This window comes from Lepisosteus oculatus, chromosome 9 (genome assembly GCF_040954835.1).
Source record: "Lepisosteus oculatus isolate fLepOcu1 chromosome 9, fLepOcu1.hap2, whole genome shotgun sequence".
Taxonomy (NCBI): domain Eukaryota; kingdom Metazoa; phylum Chordata; class Actinopteri; order Semionotiformes; family Lepisosteidae; genus Lepisosteus; species Lepisosteus oculatus.
The window spans coordinates 33150143-33172146 of NC_090704.1; the positions used below are offsets into that span (position 1 = coordinate 33150143).

At 39.6% G+C, this 22004-nt stretch overlaps 4 protein-coding genes across 9 annotated transcripts in view; 1 reads left to right on the forward strand and 3 right to left on the reverse strand.

Annotated features, from left to right (window-relative positions):
* Nucleotides 1-4744, reverse strand: part of LOC107078496 (uncharacterized) — an 82202-nt gene extending 77458 nt beyond the window's left edge. For all 4 annotated transcript variants that reach the window (XM_015356172.2, XM_069194436.1, XM_015356171.2 and 1 more), the window contains exons 1-2: nt 4658-4744; nt 1217-1516 (exon numbers count right to left, since the gene is read on the reverse strand). In XM_015356172.2, the coding sequence (XP_015211658.2) occupies nt 1217-1508 (292 nt within the window). In that variant the 5' untranslated portion in view covers nt 1509-1516; nt 4658-4744. The remainder of the gene's footprint in view (nt 1-1216; nt 1517-4657) is intronic.
* Nucleotides 4745-4942: 198 nt separating this feature from the next.
* Nucleotides 4943-12565, reverse strand: sult2st2 (sulfotransferase family 2, cytosolic sulfotransferase 2). Its single transcript, XM_006635314.3, has 6 exons — nt 12269-12565; nt 10303-10514; nt 9124-9250; nt 7755-7849; nt 7051-7231; nt 4943-6296 (listed from the first exon to the last, which is right to left on the reverse strand). The coding sequence occupies exons 1-6, from the start codon at nt 12405-12407 to the stop codon at nt 6175-6177; spliced, it is 876 nt and encodes a 291-aa protein (XP_006635377.1). The 5' UTR covers nt 12408-12565; the 3' UTR covers nt 4943-6174.
* A 67-nt stretch (nt 12566-12632) lies between these two features.
* Nucleotides 12633-21912, forward strand: LOC107078497 (uncharacterized). The gene is made up of 6 exons (XM_015356177.2): nt 12633-12814; nt 16824-16965; nt 17635-17806; nt 18958-19081; nt 20537-20740; nt 21165-21912. Exons 1-6 carry the CDS (start codon nt 12774-12776, stop codon nt 21502-21504), a joined length of 1023 nt encoding a protein of 340 aa, XP_015211663.1. The 5' UTR covers nt 12633-12773; the 3' UTR covers nt 21505-21912.
* The window catches only part of radil2b (Ras association and DIL domains 2b), a 64932-nt gene continuing 60651 nt past the window's right edge, over nt 17724-22004 (reverse strand). Inside the window, exon 17 of one of the 3 annotated variants that reach the window (XR_001479434.2) lies at nt 17724-17902. The gene's annotated coding sequence lies outside the window, so the exon portion shown is untranslated. Of the gene's footprint in view, nt 17903-20658; nt 20749-22004 lie in introns of those variants that run through there. The other 2 variants (XR_001479433.2, XR_001479432.2) reach the window with 2 other exon arrangements.

Here is a 22004-nt window from a genome sequence, read left to right on the forward strand (position 1 = left end):
GTAGAGAAAAAGCTGCTAAACAGCTCAACCTGCTGCCCCCCTCCCTCTGAAACACACAGTCATTCATAGAATTATTGAAATGAAGGATTATATCAAAAGTACACTGATAGAGCGCGTTAAGATGAGCAGATGTTTTTCACTGCAATTAGATGAGTCTGTAGTCGATTTGGCCAATTTGCTCATTTACGTTAGATACGAGTTTGAGGGCATGTCCCATGAAGACTTTCTGTTCTGTAAACCGCTACCAACAGGAACTACAGGAGAGCACATATTTCAGCTTCTGAATGAATTTATCGAAGAGAATGGCCTCGACTGGATAAAATGCATCTGAGTTTGTACAGACGTTGCTTGAGCAATGACAAGCCGACATAACGGTGTAGTTGCACGAATTAGAGAGGTTGCTCCAGAAATTAATGTACGCATTACAACATCCACCGCGAGACCTTTGCCATCAAGAAAATGCCTGACGATTTAATATCTGTTAGACTCGGTTGTGAATTGTATCAAGGCTCGAAAAATTAATTCACATCTGCTTTGCTCAACTAAACAGGCTCACCCCTCTCACTGAAATGGTGCTTTTTTAATTAGTTGTTGTTAATGTTTTTTTTTTTCTGTAAAACACTTTGAGAAGCCACATTTAAAGGCGCTATATCAAATAAAGTTTATTATTATAATATTTATTATATGTATGTGTGAGTGTGTGTGCACGCGCGCTCATGTTGGTCATAGAGAATTTCTGGGGTTCCTATGAGATGATGACTTGTAGGTGGTACTTGGATGCTTCGGTTGGATTAGGGGTGGTACGTGGTCCAAAAAGTTTGAGAACCACTGCTCTAGATGCATAATTTGCATGGGTCATTCAATACCAATTACATATGGGTTTCCTGCACAGGCTTTCCTGGTCTTAATCTGGGCTGCTGGGCTGTTATCTGCAGCTCTGTGATCACACAGAGGCAGGCACAACTGGATCAGCACTGCTGATGGGTGGATCTTAGTTCACAAGGCCAATCTCAGCCTGCTGGATAGAGGTAAGATCTAGGAGCTCACAGCCCCATCCCTTCCCCTTCTCCTGTTTGCTGTGTGAACGAGAAGGATGATCTGATTAACTAAGGCCTGCTAACAGTAGAGGAATGTTAAGTGGGGATCTGTGAAGCCTGTAAAGAGTAAAACTTGATTTAAAAGCACACTTAAAGTGATTTAAGAGTAAAACTCTAACTTGATTGGCTTGGTGGTGGAATGGCTGCTGGCAACTCAGGTGGACTGGAAAGCAGTGGTGTGAAGTCCTCTGGACTGGATGCGGACTGTACCCACACCCCTTTCTCATCAAAGTGCAAGGAGACTTTGTCCAGCATCTCCTCAAGAAGGCCTTCCAGAGACCCAAAGCCATGCAGGCCGAGGTCAAGCTGCTTCTTGAAGGTTTGTCTGTAAACCAGTGGAATCTTCAGTATCGGGATACCCTCAGGGTAGCACAAGCAAAGGTGATGGATTTCTTCCTTGAGCTGCTCCATGATGTTAACTAAGTGAATAAAACAAGACAAACATTGAAATAATCCAATCTTTAACTAATACAACTGATCACACACTGCCCACTACAATCATTCTAAAAGCTCTCAGATATGAAGTGAGGTCCCACTCAAGAGAACAACAGTTATACAAAGTTTTACGAATAAGTTTCTTTATACAGTCTAAATACTATACATTTAATATAATGTACATTCTACTGATATATTGGCACATTACATTAATCCATAAAGATAAGTGCAATATGTTCTTTTATCTTTCATGGTTAGTGGACAAGGGAGTTGGGAGAGATGTGCTAACTTTTGAATCAGGTACAGATTTAACATCTTTACTTTGTCTTGAGCTACACTGGAACAGGTAAAGGTTCGTTCAAGGCTAAGAGGTAAAGAAACAACGTTTCGGCTGTAGAACCTTCAGGTGCGAGGCAGAGAGGGGAAAGTAGCAGATAAATGAAGCATAGGAGAAAAAAGACAGAGTAAGTAAGAAGAGACAGGGAGCAGGGAGGAGTTGGGCATAAAGCCGGTGAAAATGAGTGTCCAAATTAAGGAAGAACAGGAGAAGAGGTGTGGAAAGCCTAATTTGCGAATGAACAGAGAGGGTTTAGAAGGAAATGAGTCGGTCTTTGAGAGAAGGAGAAAGGTATGATCCAAGTTTAGGAATTATTTTGATTTTGGATGTCTTTCTGCAATAGTAGTTCTGAAACTGCTGTGTGAGGGCACAGACAAAGAGAGCAAAAAATATCTTGATTGTTAAAGGTGAAAAGGGGGAACTATAGGTCTGGAGAGATCTTTGATCCTCACAGCTCTGACGTGTTGCCTGACGGTCTGCTAGCCTTCTTCCTGTCTCACCAATGTAAATGGCTAGGCATTTTCTGCATGACCTGCAGTGAATGAGGATGTTTGAAATACATGATGTCATCTGGGTGTCATGGAATGGTCCAGATGAGCCTTGAATGTGGGTTGTATTGAATATTTGCAGATGATGCAGTGGATTCTGTTGCAAGGAAAAGTGCCTGGTGTGGATGGTTGCTGTGGGTGGTTAAGGGACCTGTGAACATGAAGGTTGCAAAGATTAGGTGGTTGGCAATATGACATGATGGGGCGGTCAGGAAAGAGGGTTCCAGTGGAAGGGTCCATTTATAAGATGGGGAAGTTGTCATTGATGGTCCTGGGAATAGGAAGGGTGTTGGAGTTGTGAGCCTGGGAATTCTTATTTGGGTTGATGACCCAAGATCAATAACATGTGCTGGATATCCTCTATCAATGAAAAAAGAGTGCATTTTGAGGGCATGATAATGGAAGACTGTGTCGTCACTGCATAGCCATTAGTGCCTGCAGACCTGCGAAAAAAAGGAAAGAACTTACAGTGTGTGTGCAGAGGAAGGGGCTATCTAGCAGATAGCTGTCTGAGTCAGTGGGACTGTAACAGACAGAAGTTGAGAGTTGTGGGCAATTCATGGAGAGGTTCATGTCCAGAAACAGAGGAGTAGTGGAAGATATGATAACTGTAAACTTAAGGGATATGCGAAAGTTTGTCAAGTGATGCAAGAAATGCTCTAATTGGTCCTTAGAGCATATGACAGCACCGACCCAGTCATCAGTGTATCACCTGTACAGGGGAGTGATAAAGCCGGTATAGGAAGCAAAGAAGGATTCTTCTACCCAGCTGACTAAAATATTTGCATGACTGGGTCCCATCCTCATGCCCATGGAAACTCCTCTAACCTGCTGGTAAAAGAGTTTATTTGAAAGAAAAGGCATTCAGTGTGAGGACCAATTCCAAAAGGTCAATCAAGCCACACTGTCCTATCAAATTATTACAGACAGATACTGTATGCTGCTTAGGAATTACCTATCCTGTCCACAGCAGTGAGAGTAGCACATGTAATATGATTCTTCGGTCTGTAAAGTAGTATCATATCCATACTTTTCTAGTCAGTGTGAAATGATGCTCATGTACAATAAGTGGCTTCACAGAAGTATGCCATTATAGAAGCTATTATAACTGTTAGCATCTGTCCCACATTTCTCAACACCTAGTGGATTCAGTGCTGGGATGTTAGAGCTGCAATTGCCACTAATGACTAATTGGTAGACCAATTTACATTCAGGTGTATTTCTCTGTATTTTGGCATGGAAGTACATATACATGCAAGCATAACAAAACAATTTCAAAAGTGCAATTAATGTATTTTTATCATTAGTTACTGGAAACCAGGAATGTGAGGATGGATTTAAAGAAGATAGCTATCTGAGGACTAATATGGAAAACCTGAAGCCAGTATTCTTGCAAGACTGAAATCATATGAGCATGTAATCAATACTGCTAAAAGATCAATACTCTTACACCATGTTTCAGTCATTCTACTGTATGTCTGAGGTCGTGAACATTAAGCCCAGAAGATGTTACTAAAAGAATGGCTGTACTCTGCACAGGTCTGATTTTTAAAATCACTCTCGGATCTCTCGCTGAGTCTGTGGCGAAAATAGTTGGCGCCCTGTGTTTAGTTTCTACTTCTACATTACCAGTTTGAGAAACCGATAAAAGAGCATACCGCTGTTTTCGCAACAGATGTTCTAGAAGTTATTGGTAGTATTCTTTTCGGTTTCCTTTAACATTAAAGGATCATTATATTGATGACCTTAAGGATAATAAACCAGTTTATCTGTGAACACTAAGGCTGCCCTTTTGGATTGGAACTAAAGTCCAACACCGGTTTTACACTCGGTACTTAAAACATCACATAACGTAAACGTCATTCCACAATCCTTTTCATTACTTTTTCAACGATATTATAAGAACGTCTTTTTGCAAGTAGCGTTTATGTTTTTAATTAAAGATGTCTGTTGCGTTGCACATTAACTATTGTCCTCGGTTAACTGCTAAATAAATCCCACAGCATTAAAAGATACAATTTCAGATTAAAAAAAACTAAGTGCACCGCCACGTGCTTAATATCAAACACTTCAAACCCCCAATTCTCGTATAAAACGATCAGTACTGTAACATCGCGCATCGTGACAATTCATTCTCCTTCCACAGACACAACAGACCAGTGAGATTTTAAATGTCAAGTCTACAGAAAAAAAGGTTTTTCCAGTCACACACAGAGGGGGGCAATTTACAAATGATGTACCTCAATAATCCGGAATGATGTGCACATGAGCTGTTTGCATCTTTATTGCACGAAGAGAGTTGAATTTTCCTTCTTCCTGTTATGTCACGAAGGGGGAGTTACATATATTAGGAGTCGCTATTTTACCCAGCTCTGTTTGGCCAGCAGAGACATGTGGTTAAGAATAGGTGTAGGGTGCACGGAAGGCCGAGGCGTAGCTGTCTGTCCCGGAACGAAAAAGTTGGGTTGGGTTGAGTTTGTCAACTCCTCTTGGAGTCAGAATATTTTTGCATTCAAAACAAAAGATTCGGTTCTTTTAGCCGTTCGGTTTACGACTTTTTATTGTACCATTACGTACTGTACATGTTGCTCTTATCCGAACCAGGTCCACAATACCTTTTTCTTTGCAAAAGGACGACCGAACGTGTACACAATATTCTAAATGGGGTGTTCCAGTGTGATCTTTTAATAAAAAAATGGCACAACTTCACTTCATTAACATTCTAAGCTTTTAACCATGTATATAAAGACATTTTATTTATTTCTCCCCTCTTACAGTGCCTAGACTAATCACTTTCATGTTTTTTACAGAAGTAAAAAGCCCAGGGCTTCCCATTTTTAATTTATCATCTACATTTTGCAGCATGTAACACTCAGCACTTCCCTACTTGAAATTTAATCTGCCAGGTTTTAATGAGCAACATACTAATTTGTTATGAATATGGAATATACAGTAACATATATATAGGATGAATACATGCAAAACTTAAATGTCCTAATTGAAATAACATGTTATATTTAATTTGTAAACATATTCTAATTACAGGCATTTGTAATATGGCATGTAGAGGACTACCTTAATTAATGAATATTTTTTTACTTTTCTTTTGATTATGAAAATTAAACACAAAACAAGTGGCATACAGTACACTACGATATCATATAAGCTTTCTGGTTTAAAAAAGACATTCATTACATTTACGGTGACAGGTAAAGAATAATGAAAATTTGTCACATGCACCTTATCTGTGTTTGTAAACTGACCTTTAGGACACAATGAAGTCAAGCTCTCATGTGATTCCAATGTACATTAATGGAATAGAACAGCTGAGCAGTTTGCAGGTGTAATAACAAACAAGTTACAGCTGAATTACAATTATTGTGAATTCACATTCACAAATTCACATACGGTTCACAGACAGTCCAGAAATGTCATTCGGTTTTCTTACTCTGTGCCCTAAAGAATGTATTTCCTCTTTGTCCAGTATTGAGGTCTCTTAATATTTAAGTGTCACTCTGTAGAAGACGTCCTTTATTGGGAATAGCTCCAATTCAGCTTGTGGGTCATAATACACCATGTACTGTAATGTAATGTGTAATGTGAACAAATGGAAAGAATATATTACTTGGGTTTAGGTATAATAGACATGCAGAATGGAGTATTATATTAGATATATATTAAACAGGTTAGTAGGAAATAATACTTTATATTACAACAGCTAAAGTGTGGATTGCCAACAAGCTTCTGTTCACTGGAATCAGTTATTATTTTCATCCCACATAAACTTGAAATTGACATCCTTCATCTTGTCCTTGTACACAAAGTCAAACAGCTCTGCTTGGGCCACTGTGAAATAGTTCTTCCAATCGCCACATATCCCTGAGAAAGAAACAAGCATTATTCAGTTTTGTTTAGGAGCACTGACAGTTGTTACCTTTGAACTGCTTGTTGAGTGGACAAGCCCAGCACACCAAAACCAGCCTCCCATTGTACAGAATTCGAATGACATTGGGTACCAGGGAAGTGAAACCATCATAACAGTCTTATCTTATTCTGGGACCAGGATCTAGCAAGATCTAGCATGTCAACTCCTCCTTATTAAGCAAATAATGGATTTACTTAAGTTCATTCTGTGCTCAGATGGAACACAAATTGTGGCTCTTCAGGACTGGAGTTACAGAGTCTGATTAGCCTTAGGCTGATTCAATCTTATCTAAACATTAGGAAGCCTAAGATCAGTCCTAGGCTGTGTGAAACCATCTCTGAGACCTTGTTTTTATGTTATAAAAACTTGTTTTTATGTTTCATGTATAAGGGCCAGACATGGCCATCAAACAGGCCATTTATCTTTCAAGTTCTACCAGTGGTGCATGCACAAAAAGAAATTAGAGATTCGAGCACAAAAGGAAAAACTGAAACCTTTAGAATCCTTTAAATCTTTTATAGAAGATCTAAGATCTCTGATATATGTATTGATGAGAGAAAGGATATTGAGTGAGGTTAATATAATTCTACTGTGGAGTAATTTGGAATTTAGGTCCATGTACTAAGGAAAGATATTGTAACATAACCATGTACAGTACTACTGTATGTGACAGAATTTTCTCCTGATGAGTCTCAAAGCTCAGGTTACCTTTTCTGAGAAACTCCGATTTTTTCTGATTCATGAACTCTTCTGGAACAAGAGAGTAATTTGACATCTTGTTCTGCTTCATGTTCTTGAACGTGCAGTGATCAGCTATCTTCTCAATCAGCTCAGTGCTCAGGGATTTTCCAACGAAATCAGAGATTTTGGAAACAGAGTCCTTCAGATCCTGTGAAGACCAGACCACAGAAAAGGTGTCAGTTGGCATTTAACTGAAATCTGAGTAGAAATGCAGTATACACAAATGTACTGTTACAACGTGGCATTAGTCAACTGTGATTCTCCAAGGGAAGACATGTGTTTGACAGTGTCACTGCATAATTTTCACAAAGAAAAGTTTTGGTGAAACATTCTTTGATTTGTTCTCTTCTGTGTTTTTGCAGTGCCATCAGTGAAAGACTCACTGCTCCACCAACTGGCACTACATCTGCTGTTTGGCCAAATGCAGCTCACAGTGTGCTGAAAGATGAACAATCATCTGTGGCAGGAGCTGCCTGCACACTGTTGGAGCTGAACCTCTATGCCCAGGTTTAAACAAGAACCAATTCCAATTTCGGAGGGTAAATAATTTAAAATTGGTCATATCTTAAGGAATTAAAACATAACCTATGATTTATTTTCTACATGTATATCCTACTGCGATTAATTATTGTGTCCATTCTTGAGCATATATTGTAAAACTGGTGACATACCCAAATCATTTCCTCATATGTCATGTACAATATGCGGTCCTTGGCTTCTGCATTAAGCCATCCTTTCACATGATCAAACCATGAGCCAAACATCACTGAAAGAGGGAAGAGAACAGTGGCATCAAGGGTCACTTAGGGATTCATATTATTAAACTAAAAAACTGTATATTAAACTAAAACTTTAAAATAAGTGCAACATCATTCAGTTGATCAGCTCAACATTTATTTTTCTGTTCATTGTTATACTGTATAATACTGGCATCTTAAACTGATTACTGACATCTTAATGAATATCATTTTGGGTCTAGTTTAATGTTTAATTGTTTAAAAGTTATATTTTTCTCCATTTCATAGTTATTTTTCTTTGTGTGAAGAATCATGTCTCTTTTTGAATTTTTGGAGGACTCAAATACACCTGTTAAATCTGCTGGGAGACATTTGTACCTGAGCATAATGAAAATGGTTGGACCAGGTTGAGACTGTCACATGTTAACCCCTAGGGGAATGCCAGCATTAATTGTTGTAGTTTTACACACTGTTAGTTTCATGCTATAAGTTGTAAATAGAATGTGGTACAGTACATGCTGCACCGAAATGTTAATTGTGTCGCTCTTATTAGAGTTGTATCATTAAATGTTATATTACAAAAAGCATAAGTAAATAATAAATAATTAACCAACACCATGTTCTTTGAACCCAGCCAGATGATGCAATTACCTTGATGTAACATTCATGCACAACATTAGCCTTCACAATGGACCCTGCACTCTTTAGATATCACTTATACTGTAGATGTAGGAACTGGTTGTACCAACGAGAACAGACTGTAACAACAGATTGCCTTTAAGCAAAATACAGTACCTTTGGAAAATATTGCATGCCTTTTACATACTATAGCACATGGCTAGGAAAGGAAGACTTCTCCCTATATTTTAAAACTCTAATGACTATAACCACAGTCTATACTGCCCCAAAAATGGAAACTATGCATGGAGCAGTAAAGTGCTACAGTATATTAATTAAATACATTACATATACTGCCATAATGATGGCATCACTGTTGCTTTACACATCTTCCAAAACAGTGCAGGTGAATAGCAGTACCTGCAGCACTGAAGACCTGAAACAGATCAGCCTGCAATACAGTTGGATTCCTATTTCCACCCCCAAAGCATTCACAGCTCCAACATGGAGCTTGTACTTTTACTGACTCTCTAGATTCTTTTATCTCTTATACTGTATGTTAAGCCTGAATTAAAAAGTCCCAGTTTTACTTCATCACCATTATTGTTTAGTATTAGTTCCTTTCTAATGTGTGACATTTGTATTTCTGTGTTCACTGGACTATCTTTTTATAAATGGATTGTACCTTTTCCATCCAGGAATTTTGTGAGGAACTCATCCCAAGTCCCTGGTTTCACCAGATAAGATGCCATTCCATAATAGTGGTAGGAAGAAGTAAAGACATCCTTTGGGTTTCTCATGACATAAATAACCTGGATTTGTAAAAGAAGAGGTTAGGTTTTCTTTGATAACTTTTGTCTGTTGTTCTGTCTAAACAAAGCAGTGGATTTAGACTTTACCAACTTTAGTCTCTTAGCTGTGAATTCAATACAGTTTTATTTAGGGATTATGGATACACACAGTGCTATTGTTGTGCTCCTTACAGACCTTCCCTGAAGTTACATTGAAATGTAGAGTATTCTTTTTATGTATCTTTCTTGACACTTCAGCTGCCTAGCCTACCCAATCATGAGTGAAATTATTTCTACCACTTGAACACAACCATCTAGAGCACACAAACACAAAATCTTTAACACAAAGAGGAGTGTCTGTTCCTAATCTGGACTTTAATTTAAACCAGATAAACCAATTGTTTAGACTTACAGTATATAGTGCTTTGCTTTATCTATGCTGGACACTCCACTCAAAGAGCTTTACAGGTAATGGGGACTCCCCTTCACCACCACAATGGCAGCATATCACACACTGTATGTTCACCGCACACCAGCTATCAGTGGGAAGGATAACAGAGCCAATTATTAGGGATTATTAAAATAATTATTAGGGATTATTAGGAGGCCATGATGCGTAAATGGCCAATGGGAAATTTGGGCAGGACACCAGGGTTACACCCCTACTCTTTTCAAGAGACACCCTGGAATTTTTAATGACCACAGAGTGTCAGGACCTCAGTTTAATGTCTCATCCAAAGGATGGTGCCTTTTTACAGTATTGTGTCCCCATCACTATACTGGGGCATTAGGACCCACATACACAACAGGGTGAGCTCCCCCTGCTGGCCCCACTAACATCTCTTCCAGCAGCAACCTTAATTTTTCCCAGGAGGTCTCCCATCCAGTTACTGGCCAGGCTCACACCTGCTCAGCTTCAGTGGGTTTCCGGTTGTGAGTTGCAGTCATTGCAATTTAATTTCTTTGTCCCATAACACAGAGACATTTTAATTTTTTTCCAGAGTAGATAAATCCTAGGTTGCATCTACACTTGCAGCAGCAGCATGGCAGTGTCTGAAGGTCTCCTACTGTACCTTAGGCTTGTTCTGGAAGTAGGACTGGGGCATCATACTGTAGTGGAAGTGGGTGGCAAACATGCGTGGTGAGGGCCTGTTCTCCAGGTTCAGGACCATGGCGCGATGCTCCTCCAGCCATGGCACGCGGTCCCAGTTGGGAACGGACTGCACGACCGTGAAGTCCCCCTCACTCACAACCAGTGGCAGGATCTCCTGCATCCATGTAGTGCCTGCGACAAACAGCCACATTCACATTATACCTTCAGTGGATCTGAAGCTTCAGTTATTGTGAACCCTCTTTATAGTTTACAGAATTTCAAATTAAATTACTAAATAGGATAAAACATCTTCAGTCAGAGCCATGATCATCGGTCTCAAACTGATCACCCACAGGTCCTCAAAAGGCCAAGCAGTTTCACAATCCACAATCCACACTTTTTATCAAGCCCTTTCATATGGAAACCATATTTACAGTACAGTTGTGTTCCGGAGGTGGACGATCATGATGGTGAAGGTATGTGGACATGCAAGCATCTAGAATATTTTATTTGATATAGACAGGAAAAAAATAGTCTTTCAAATTCATTGAGTTGTATTATTCCAGCAAGTACACCCTGAGCTTTGTTAGCAAGTATAAAATGACTGACACATACTTGATCTGCAAAGACAAAGTTGCCATTTTAAATAATTACAGTATTAAACTACATTACAAAATTAAACCCACCCAAAGTAAGATAACTATCTAACACTAATGTCAGTGAGATTGCACAATAGCAGTGAGTGTTCTAGAGCTATTTAACAATATTAATGAGCATCTCATCAAGAAAAAATATATATCATTCTCTATATATTCCATTTTCATTGATGACAGTACTGATTTCTTTGACAGTTTACAGCCTGTGATGTTTTTGAGAGATCTTGATGAAAGCTTGTGAAATGTGCAGTCGAAATTTTTCGTTGTTTAACAGAAGCACTGGAACAAGTCTGCTGTGGCATTTATTAACACATTTAACCACTGACAGGGCCCCAGCAATGTGAAGTGGGATATTGCACATATCCAGTACTTCAATATTAGTATTCAAGCCTGTTACAGAAGGTATTAGAGTATTTGCTGAGATCTGTTGACTCAGACCTTACCAAAGACCCCAAAACATAAAACTGGACAAACCCTCAAAGGCTGCAAGCAACACCACAAACAAGTAAACTTCTGTTGCATATTAAAAGACCGGACAAATCCCCAGTAACATAGGCAACAGAACAAGAAAAACAATTTCTGCTGAATATTAAAGAAAATGACAGGAAGTACTGTAATTACCTATCAAAGAACAGAACAAGCACTCAAATTGTGAAAAAAAAACCTTATTTCTGCGCCTCTACTGTGAATGAAACCTGAGAAACCCTTGCAGTGTGTTTGTTCTAAGGCACTGCATTATTGTACTTATTGATCTCAGTTTGCACAAGACTGTCTCCAACTTTTCTGGTGAAGAATTTCCCACAAAACTAATAACAGCAGTGCAATGAAAATGTACAAGGCTAAGCAAACAACACTCACTGTGCAGTAAAATTAAGTGTCATTTCCATGGTTGTAAAATGTGTAAACTACAACTGCTTAAGGGGCTTTCAGGACAGTTCCATGCTAACTTGAAGGAAAATTAATTCAAATATGGTGACTCCCTTAACTTCCCTCAATTTCCTTGGCAAAGCAGGAAAACTCTTGGTCATGAATCGGAGCCATCTTCAATTACAGCTTGGAAGAACAACAGTTTACTCTCTTGTATCGTACTCAGAACGAGATCAACGTGCCTCCAGCAGTGTCAGATAGATAGTGCCGTACTAGCTACAGTAGTTCACTACCAACACTAGAACGGGCATTCGTGTACATAAAAAAAAATATTACTGGTCCCTCATGTTTAGATTATAGCAAACCATTATAGCAAATTTTTGTGTATTTTCTACTGTTTAATGAAGAATGTTTGAAACTTACCAGATTTAGGATAAGTCACAATAATTATGTCGTCGCTACGAAACGTGAAGTCCTCAGCATATTTCAAGCTTTCTGTGGGGTGCAATAGCTTTGGCACATACACCCCCTTGTATACTGAATATAACTCTTTTTCCGTCATCACTTCTGAAAGCAAGAGCTCCAGTCCGTAGGCGAATTCTCCAGCTACTGACAGGAGGGAGGCCTCCCTAGGTTTTGACTGTTTTTGGGCTGTTTTCCAGACGTCACGCCTAGGGAAATTCAAGAGTAGGCAGGACCAAAAGGCATTATCTTCCTCCTGGCACTGATTTTAACTGTGAATTTCCATCGAAGTGGTGATAAAGAGCAGCCGTGGGCTGGGTCTGTGAAATACATTTTACTACCTTAGCGACGAGTATCAACAGAGATCTGCTCTTGCAGCGTCCCCGACACTGGCATTTTAAAAACAGTTTAGACAGAGTAGAACAATATCTTAGAAGCTCCCTGTCAACAGGTGATATAACAACGAATGATGCCGAAGAAATTAAAGACTTCAAAATCCCAGAAGACGTAAGAGTTTTATATGTTTATATGTAGTTTTAATGTATTATATACCATGTACTGTAAATAAGTCATGTGTCGACTACATGAAATTAACATTTACGTCGTTCTCTTTTACTTAATACGGTAATAAGCTTCACTAGTAAATTGTAATAAATAGCAATTTAAGTTTTATTATTCTTCCTACCACAATAGCTTTGCAGCTCATGGCCTCTGAGTCACAGAAAGCTGCCAACAATGACCCCAGAAACTGTTTTTTCACATTCAAATTCAGACAAATTTTATTTAGTATATATACTAGTATATATAAAGTATATACTATCAATACAACCCCTACTGACATTTATAATACAAATACAGTGGTGTGAAAAAGTGTTTGATTTCTTATTTTTTTGCATGTTTGTCACACTGAAATGTTTCAGATCATCAAACAAATTAAAATATTAGACATAGATAACACAAGTAAACACAAAATGCAGTTTTTAAATGAAGGTTTTTATTATTAAGGGGAAAAAAAATCCAAACCTACATGGTCCTTTGTGAAAAAGTGATTGTCCCCTAAACCTAATAACTGGTTGGGCCACCGTTAGTAGCAACAACTGCAGTCAAGCGTTTGTGATAACTGGCAATAAGTCTTTTACAGCGCTGTGGAGGAATTTTAGCCCACTCATCTTTGGAGAATTGTTGTAATTCAGCCACATTGGAGGGTTTTTGCGCCTTAACCGCTTTTTTAAGGTCATGCCACAACATCTCAATCGGATTCAGGTCAGAACTTTGACTAGGCCACTCCAAAGTCTTCATTTTGTTTTTCTTAAGCCATTCAGAGGTGGACTTGCTGGTGTGTTTTGGATCATTGTCCTGCTGCAGAACCCAAGTGCGCTTCAGTTCTGAGGTCAGGAACAGATGGCCGGACATTCTCCTTCAGGATTTTTGGGTAGACAGCAGAATTCATGGTTCCATTTACCACAGCAAGTCTTCCAGGTCCTGAAGCAGCAAAACAGCCCCAGACCATCACACTACCACCACCATATTTTACTGTTGGTATGATGTTCCTTTTCTGAAATGGTGTGTTACTTTTACGCCAGATGTAATGGGACACACACCTTCCAAAAAGTTCAACTTTTGTCTCGTCAGTCCACAGAGTATTTTCCCAAAAGTCTTGGGGATCATCAAGATGTTTTCTGGCAAAACTGAGACGAGCCTGCTCAGCAGTGGTTTTCGTCTTAGAGCTCTGCCATGCAGGCCATTTTTGCCCAGTCTCTTTCTTATGGTGGAGTCATGAACACTGATATTAACTGAGGCAAGTGAAGCCTGTAGTTCTTTGGATGTTGTTGCGGGGTTTTTTGTGACCTCTTGGATGAGTCGTCGCTGCGCTCTTGGGGTAATTTTGGTCAGCCGGCCACTCCTGGGAAGGTTCACCACTGTTCCATGTTTTCGCCATTTGTGGATAATGGCTCTCACTGTGGTTTGCTGGAATCCCAAAGCTTTAGAAATGGCTTTATAACCTTTTCAAGACTGATAAATCTACTCTGTTTCTCATTTGTTCCTGAATTTCTTTGGATTGCAGCATGATGTTTTTTGAGGAAAAAAAACTTTTGAGGATCTTTTGGTCTACTTCACTTTGTCAGGCAGGTCCTATTTTAGTGATTTCTTGATTGAGAACAAGTGTGGCAGTAATCAGGCCTGGGTGTGGCTAGGGAAATTGAACTCAGCTTTCCAAAGATGTGATAAACCACAGTTGATTTATGTTTTAACAGGGGGGGCAATCACTTTTTCACACAGGGACATGTAGGTTTGGATTTTTTTTCCCCTTAATAATAAAAATCTTCATTTAAAAACTGCGTTTACTTGTGTTATCTTTGTCTAATATTTCAATTTGTTTGATGATCTGAAACATTTCAGTGTTACAAACATGCAAAAAAATAAGAAATCAGGAAGGGGGCAAATACTTTTTCACACCACTGTACATCATAGGACATTTACGTAAACTCGATCTAAATGTCCTATGATGTACAAGTTAAGTACAACACGTAGAACGTTACTGAGTGACAGGTTCACTGTTCCTCAGGCTCTGACAGTACATCGCGTACTGTACTGCAAGCTCAATCGAGTTCCCTCCCCCCATCCCAGTACGAGATGTTGTGATTCTGGCTGCTGTATTTGATTCTGGGATTATATTTTGGGGAAGAATGTTTGTCGAATCCCAAAACATTTCTCACAGTGCAGTAGAAAGTACATCTCTGTCTCTGTTTCAGTCAGATCTGCCTGTGTCGCCCAGTTTCTATTGCAAGATTGTGGTCACTGAGCCTGTACCTTCGTCATAGTCTGTTTCTCACACTGGTCAGATATTCAGCTAGTGTGTATGGTCTGTTCAGGGTTCTGTAGTATTCCGGTTTATGTTGTGCTCATGTGTGTGTGTCCCAGTGGGTAAGGTGGTGTTGTCTGGTTTGTGTTGTGATTTGGTTGCTTTTGATTTGTGTTGTCCTGTGCTGTAACCAATATTTGGTTGCTCCCAATTGTATGCTGATTTGTAATGGTTATTGTCCTGATTCGGTATTATTGCATTGTTAGGAGTGTTTCTCTGTACACGGAGGATGTTTTTACAAAACTCCATGCACAGAACTTGTATGGGGTGTCTGTCCCATTTAGTGTAATCTTTGTCTGTGAGTGGATTTCACACTTCACTGCCAGATAGGGCAATGGGTTATATTACACTTTCAAATATTCACAGACAACCACAACCCTGAGTGAAGAATTCTGTCCTTTTGTTACTGATTTTCACTGTGCATTTGTTCTCTGAGTACATTGACTTCATTACGTTGTAATCTTTACCTCTTACACCATTTGAAGGAGTTTGTAAACCAGTCCTCTATGCCAAATTAAGTCACATGCTTTTTTGAAATTAATAATGCAGGTAAATATTTTTTTTTGTTTTTTTGGTGGACATGTTTGTTTATAAGTGTGTAGGGTGTGAATGTGGTCAGATGTGTAGCAGTTTGGAAGGAAGTCAATCTGACCGTATCGATCTTAATATAGCTCATTGGTTTTCTCTACTAATCCAATATTTACATGCTGGACTTCACCTGGAGATGGGGATATGACATCACCCTTTCAACTTATTGGAGATATTCATCCTTTGTCTGTTCTAAGTGTAACACTAGTCTCACCTCACAACCTACTAACCTTGTGGAATTAACCTTTGTAGTCAATGTGTGCTGACTCAGCACTCCTCTCAAACATAATAAAGAAGAGTAATTGTATCTTGAGGCTGGCACAGTGGTTAGCATTTCTGTCTCATTACACTGAGGCCCTGGGTTTAGTTCCTGGGGTGCTATTTGCATGCAGTTTAAATATTCTCTTTCTGTTTATGTGGGTTTCTTCTGGGTGCTCTGGTTTCCTTCAAGAATCTACAAACAGACTTTTAGGTTAATTGGCTTTTGAGAAGATTGGCCCTGCTGCGAGAGTCTGTGCTTGTGTCTGCCCTGTGATGGACTGGAATCCTATCCAGGGTACTGTATATCCTGTCTTGTGCCTGTCTCTTGTCGGCATAGGTTCCAGCTCCCCTGCAACACTGAATTGGATGAAGTGGTTAGAATATGGATGGAGGTACATTATGTACTGTATATTACAAATGTTTCATACGTCACCCATGATAAGAGTGTCTGTTAAGCTCCTGGGAGGGTTTTGTTACTTAAGCTAATAAGCTAATGGTTGACTATAACCCAAACCCAGTTCACAGCCAAGCTTAACACAGATTGGAACCAGAGACAGCTAAGGTATACAGTTTTAAGGTGGATAAATGATCTATTATGATTAAGTCTTTTTCATTTCTGACACACCATGAAAATACATGCGAAAACGTTAGGTTTGCTTTCTCTGGGAAAGAGTACAGTTTTTATATAGTACATACTGTGTCATTGTAACACTGTTAAACTCTGTCTCTGTGTAGTGCAAAAGTAGTGAAATGTACAGTAAGTTGATCAGTGTTTGTTCGGGTTTCATTGCATTGTTTTTCCAGAACTACAGTTCTGGATGCTGTAGAAGAACCTCAGACAGCCGAGGGCTTCAGCAGGCCAACTCTCAGACAGCCCAGTGACCAGGGAATTGTGAAGAATAAGAAGAAAAAGAAGCTCAAACTTACTAAAGGGGAAAAGAAACTGGTAATATTCTGAACACCTTTTTTTTTAACGACTTTGTATAAAAAAAACTAAACTGACATAACGTCTAATAATGGGACATTTAGCAGCTTTGGGTACAAAGCACATAAAAGTTTTATTTCCAAAAGCTGTCTTGAAAGCTGACACAATGCATCATGTTAATTTAAAACACAGTCAAACAGCCAAAGCAATGCTGCACAGTTCATTCTTCAATACCTCTCCTAGGTAATGTTAAAATAAAATATTACAACATCTAATACTATCATTACTGCTGCTACTGATAATGGGAGGCATGGTGGCGTAGTGTTTAGCAGTGTTGACTCACAGCACTAGGGCTCTGGGTTCCTGCGATCTCTGTGAAGTTTTTATGTTTTCCCTGTGTTCATGTGGGTTTCTGCTAGGTGTTCCACTTTCCTCTCACCGTCTGGTCGGTTAATTGGCATCTGGGAAAAGTGGCCCTACTGTGTCCGTGTCTGTGTGTTCCCTGCAAGGGACAGGCAGGGTCAAAACAAAGGTGTGTCCTGCCTTGCTCCCATTGCTCGCCGGGATAGTCTCCAGCTCCCCTGTGACCCTGTGTTGGATAAAGCATTCGAAAATTAATAACAAGAAGAAAAAAGGGTACTGATGAATGCAGTTATTGTGCTTTACAGTAGGTGTTTACTTTACATGTAGGCAAGGCTGGAAAGAGCCTGCAAGGATTTGCAGGCCAAGAGGGATGAATATGAGCAGTTCCTGGATCGCATGAGCTCCTGGCTGCAGCAGCACCACCAGCGTGCAGTGGAGCTCTTCAGCTGTTTCGATAAGAGTGGCACAGGACTGCTGAGTGCTGAGGACTTCCAGCTGGGTAATCACCACTCTCCATCCCCCGATCACCTCCTGTCACTCTCCTGTTCTCTTCACATTGAAAACTCCCAAACTCACATTCCTAAATAAGTCTTATCTGAGAGAAAGTTAATACAATATCCTTGAATATTTTATCCTTTCAATTCCAAAGTAAATAACTAAAACAATACCTTTGACTTATAACTGTATCTGAGATGTTTCTTTCTGTCCATGGTTTTGATACTTATTTTGGACAAAGAGAAGAATTAATATGGCTAAGTATACTGTATCTGAAACAGCCTTAGTCAGTCACATACGGTGGCCCATGACATATTCAGGAGAGCAGGGATAAACAATTAAACCATTCTATCCAGCAGCCTAGGTCTGGGGTTTAATTATTACAGATCCTCATAAACAGGGTTCTAAATTTATCCAAATCCTCCTTACCTCAAATTATTAAATTTCTGAAACTTAAAACACAGTTTGTGATATCTTTTTAAGGATTGTGTCATGTTAGTTATTACTTATATTATTATTAATAATATTATCATATTTAATGATACCATTATATCAATAATGCTAATAATAATAATAAACAATAATAATAAACCCTACAACTGTATAGTGCTTTTCATCCCAAATGATCCCGAAGCATTTTGCATATAAGTCACCCCACTGGGTGACACCGCACCTGAAGTTAGGTATCATGTCATTGATTCCATGGAAGCTGGAGCACACACACTCAGAGATGGCCCCAGGGTTAACACTTCTGCCTAACACTGCTCGAGCAGGGCTGTGTCCCTGGGCATTACTTGGCTGCATTAGATATTGCAGTCCATAGGGAATTGTGCCACCCAGTGATCCACAATACTACTTTCAATAACAGGTGGGTTTCCTTACAAGTCCTACCATCCCAGGACTGACCAGGCCAAGATGACTACAAAGCAAGTTTTTTTTTAATTGAATTTTACATTTTCAAAACCATCCCCCCTGCAAATTTAGGCTTACTTCAATTTATGTTGTTATGGCATGGTTCACAGCTCCGTTGTACTGTTCTTTACCATGGTTTAAACAGGATATAATATCAGACTTCACATGGTACCCTACAGCAAACATTAATAAGGGCTGCTCAGCTTCGTCAGCTGGAACAGGTTTCTGCTGTTTGCCTGTCAGGTATGCGGGACCTGGGGATACCCTGTGTGGAGTTCCAGCTCCACCTGTTGGCCAGGCTGCTGGAGAAGGATAACAGTGGGAAGATCGACTACTTTGAAATAAGCACCAGCTTGCAAAGGGCCAGGTAAGGGAGAGACTCCTCTCTGAAGCTCAGGCACACAAATCGGATCCAGTGATGTTCCAAAATGTTTTTTATATTCATTTCACAAACTGCTGTTTTGAGGTTAACTGGATTTGGCCTTAAATGAAAGAGCACAGTCCAGTGCACCATGGGAGCAACAAAAGGAAAAGCCATTTTCACCACCTTGGCTGCCACACACAACAAACAAAATTAGCAGTAGAATTACCACCTCCTGATCTTGTTAGGTCTCATTAATTCAGCACAGGCCTGGTCAGTATAGGCAATGGAGACCAAGGAACAGCAGGTTTGCTGTTGTGATGTTTGTGGATCAGTAGGTGGTGCTCTTCCCTCTTGATCACAATCTCCAAACTTAACACTCCCATATGTAACTGAGAACACTACTGTTGGATATGCCATCTTTTAGCTGAGACAATAATCTAAGGTCCTTACTACTTGGGTTATTAAAGAGCCCATGACATATTCAGGAGAGCAGGGATGTTAACCCTTGTGTCCTGGCTAATTTTCTATGGTTCATGTCAGTGATGTGCACACTTCCACCTCCTTAATTCAACTGGTGAAGCAGTTTCTCCCTGCTTCCCCTGACCTGCCGTATAGTGAGGCTGCTGTGCTTCACCCAGGTGTGGGCAGTATCTCAGTTCATGAGGAGCGGCTTAAAAGCTTATGGTCATGAAGAGTCACATAAATGCAAGAAATTCTTTTAAACAACTGTACGTAACAACTTCATATTTATTCAAGAAGAATAACAATACAGAATAGTATTCTTATCCAAAAATGTTTCAAGAATGTGAGTAAATTTGACTTAACCCACTTGGCTGAGCACCTATCTCCCGGCCACATGGCGGGGAGGCCGGGACCCCTGTGCAGAGATAGGAGTGACCAAGGGGCAGCTGCACAGGTAGAGTTGGGGGTTGGAGGAAGGATGCAAAAGACAAATGCAAAGGAGAGAAGTGGTTCACCTATAGTATTTATAGTGTTTTAAATTGTAGCAAAATGATGTCATGAATTAGTATAATAGGATAGCTGAGGACTGCTGTATCCCTCTCAGACTTTAATTGTAAACTCCATGTATTGAAGGGCACAGATAGAGAGAAGCTCTTGAACATAGAGACATTCATCACAAGGGAAGAAAATCCCCATTTATCCTCTGGGCAAACTGCACTGAATGAATTGGACAGTTTGTACATGGGGGACTGCAGGTCCTTATACTGGCCTTTATTGTGTATAAAACAGAATAATGACATTTTCAATACTTGAATATTGTTTTAAAAAATCAAACATTTAATACTGTTATCTACCTGGAATTTAAAATTTTATCTTTCTGATTTAATATAAGACAGGTCATTTGTTTGTTGCTTCATGAAAGAAAAGTGCATCTCAGACCAATGCTTGCAAGATGGCAAGAATCAAATTCAAAATCACTTTAACACTCTTTTTCAGACTGGCAGATCTGAAACTCAATAAGGAAGAGGAAGGCGTCAAAGATGAGGTAGACACCAAAATAGCTGAAGAAGATGAAAAAGAAGAAGCAAGACGACTCGTGTGTGCAGAAGCCGACCACTTGGTGATCACCAGAGAGACGCTGGAACGCTGCCCCGTTTGTCAGCTGGCGCTCTGGAAGCCATCAGCCCCCATCAGAGAGAGGTACCTATCTGCACAAAACATCATTGCTAGAATAAATGCAGGACATGTACTGGTATGTACTGTCAGTCTACACTTTATCATCATCCTGCAGTTTTACTGAGTGAAACTGAGCATTTAAAACCAGTTCTTAAAACCAGAACACCATTCTTGATTATTTTAGAACAGAACCAGCACTTCACAGAGGTGCTCGGTACATGTGCTCCATCAACATATGACTGCAGTTCTGACATGGACTTTGCACTGTACCTGAGAGGTTAGACAAGAGGTTAGCCAAAGCTGGCAAGTGTTCTGTCCAGTTTTTGATTCATTTCAGTCACAAGATCACATGGCTTGTTGTCTTGTCTAAGTTGTTGTCTTATATAAGTTGTCTTATACTGCTGTGTAGAAAGGTCCTCTAATGTGTTTTGTCTTTTGGCTCACACAGGTTCCTTCTCCTGAATCTCAGACTCATAGCTTTCGATGGTGTTCGATCTCACCCAGGGCATTTCGAAGATGTGGTTCCTTCCAGCATTAAAGTATATGGACTAATAAATCGAATACAGGGGCGAGTGGGAATTGGAAGCATCAGGCTGAAGATCTTCAAGGATAATACATACTCCCAGGAGTCCATCCTCTCTCCTGCCATCTCCCTTGAAGAATCTGGCCTTGTGGGAGGTCCCCCAGAGTCACCCACACAAGTGACACTTTACTACGACTACAGTGTGGAGTTCGCCGACTGCTCCATCATAAACTGTGATCATTATTTTGGGTTAAGGCGTCATTAGGTTTTACATCATCTTAAGTCCTGCATGTCCTCTTCTTTGGGGTATACAGTCATGATTCATGATAAGAGTCATAAGTCTGATTTTTAATTGTTGTCATTAATTTACATAATGTACAAAAGTTTAAATAAGAACAAACTAAGATTAAATGTAAATATTAAACAAACCACTAATCTAAAAACCTAAAAGACAACCCTCACAATCAAACATACAACCAGGAGGAAGAATTAAAACATCATGTGAATTTTATGAAAATATAACTGTTAAAACCACTGAAGTATTGGACTACTGTAATCATTTACAGTATCAATTTACACAGAGAGGCACAGTTATATCAATACTTTTTTTCTTCCATCATTTTATTGGTGGCCTAAGCGGTCCTCCAGTGAGGAGAATCTTAGAGAGTTGGTCCCTGGTACGAGAGACATTTTTTAGAATGAGGAAAAGAAAAACACTTACCTGTATTCAGCATTACCTTAGCATTTATTATATTGCAAAGGTAC

Coding starts and splice junctions, on each gene's coding strand:
- sult2st2 (XM_006635314.3), bottom strand. CDS start 12,407: ATGACGGAAAAAGAGTTATATTCAGTATACAAGGGGGTGTATGTGCCA. Junction 7,232..7,754: donor CATATGAGGAAATGATTTGG/GTATGTCACCAG, acceptor TGGTCTTCACAG/GATCTGAAGGACTCTGTTTC. Junction 6,297..7,050: donor ATCGGAGTTTCTCAGAAAAG/GTAACCTGAGCT, acceptor TTTCTTTCTCAG/GGATATGTGGCGATTGGAAG.
- LOC107078497 (XM_015356177.2), top strand. CDS start 12,774: ATGATGCCGAAGAAATTAAAGACTTCAAAATCCCAGAAGAC. Junction 19,082..20,536: donor ACCAGCTTGCAAAGGGCCAG/GTAAGGGAGAGA, acceptor ACTCTTTTTCAG/ACTGGCAGATCTGAAACTCA. Junction 20,741..21,164: donor TCAGCCCCCATCAGAGAGAG/GTACCTATCTGC, acceptor TGGCTCACACAG/GTTCCTTCTCCTGAATCTCA.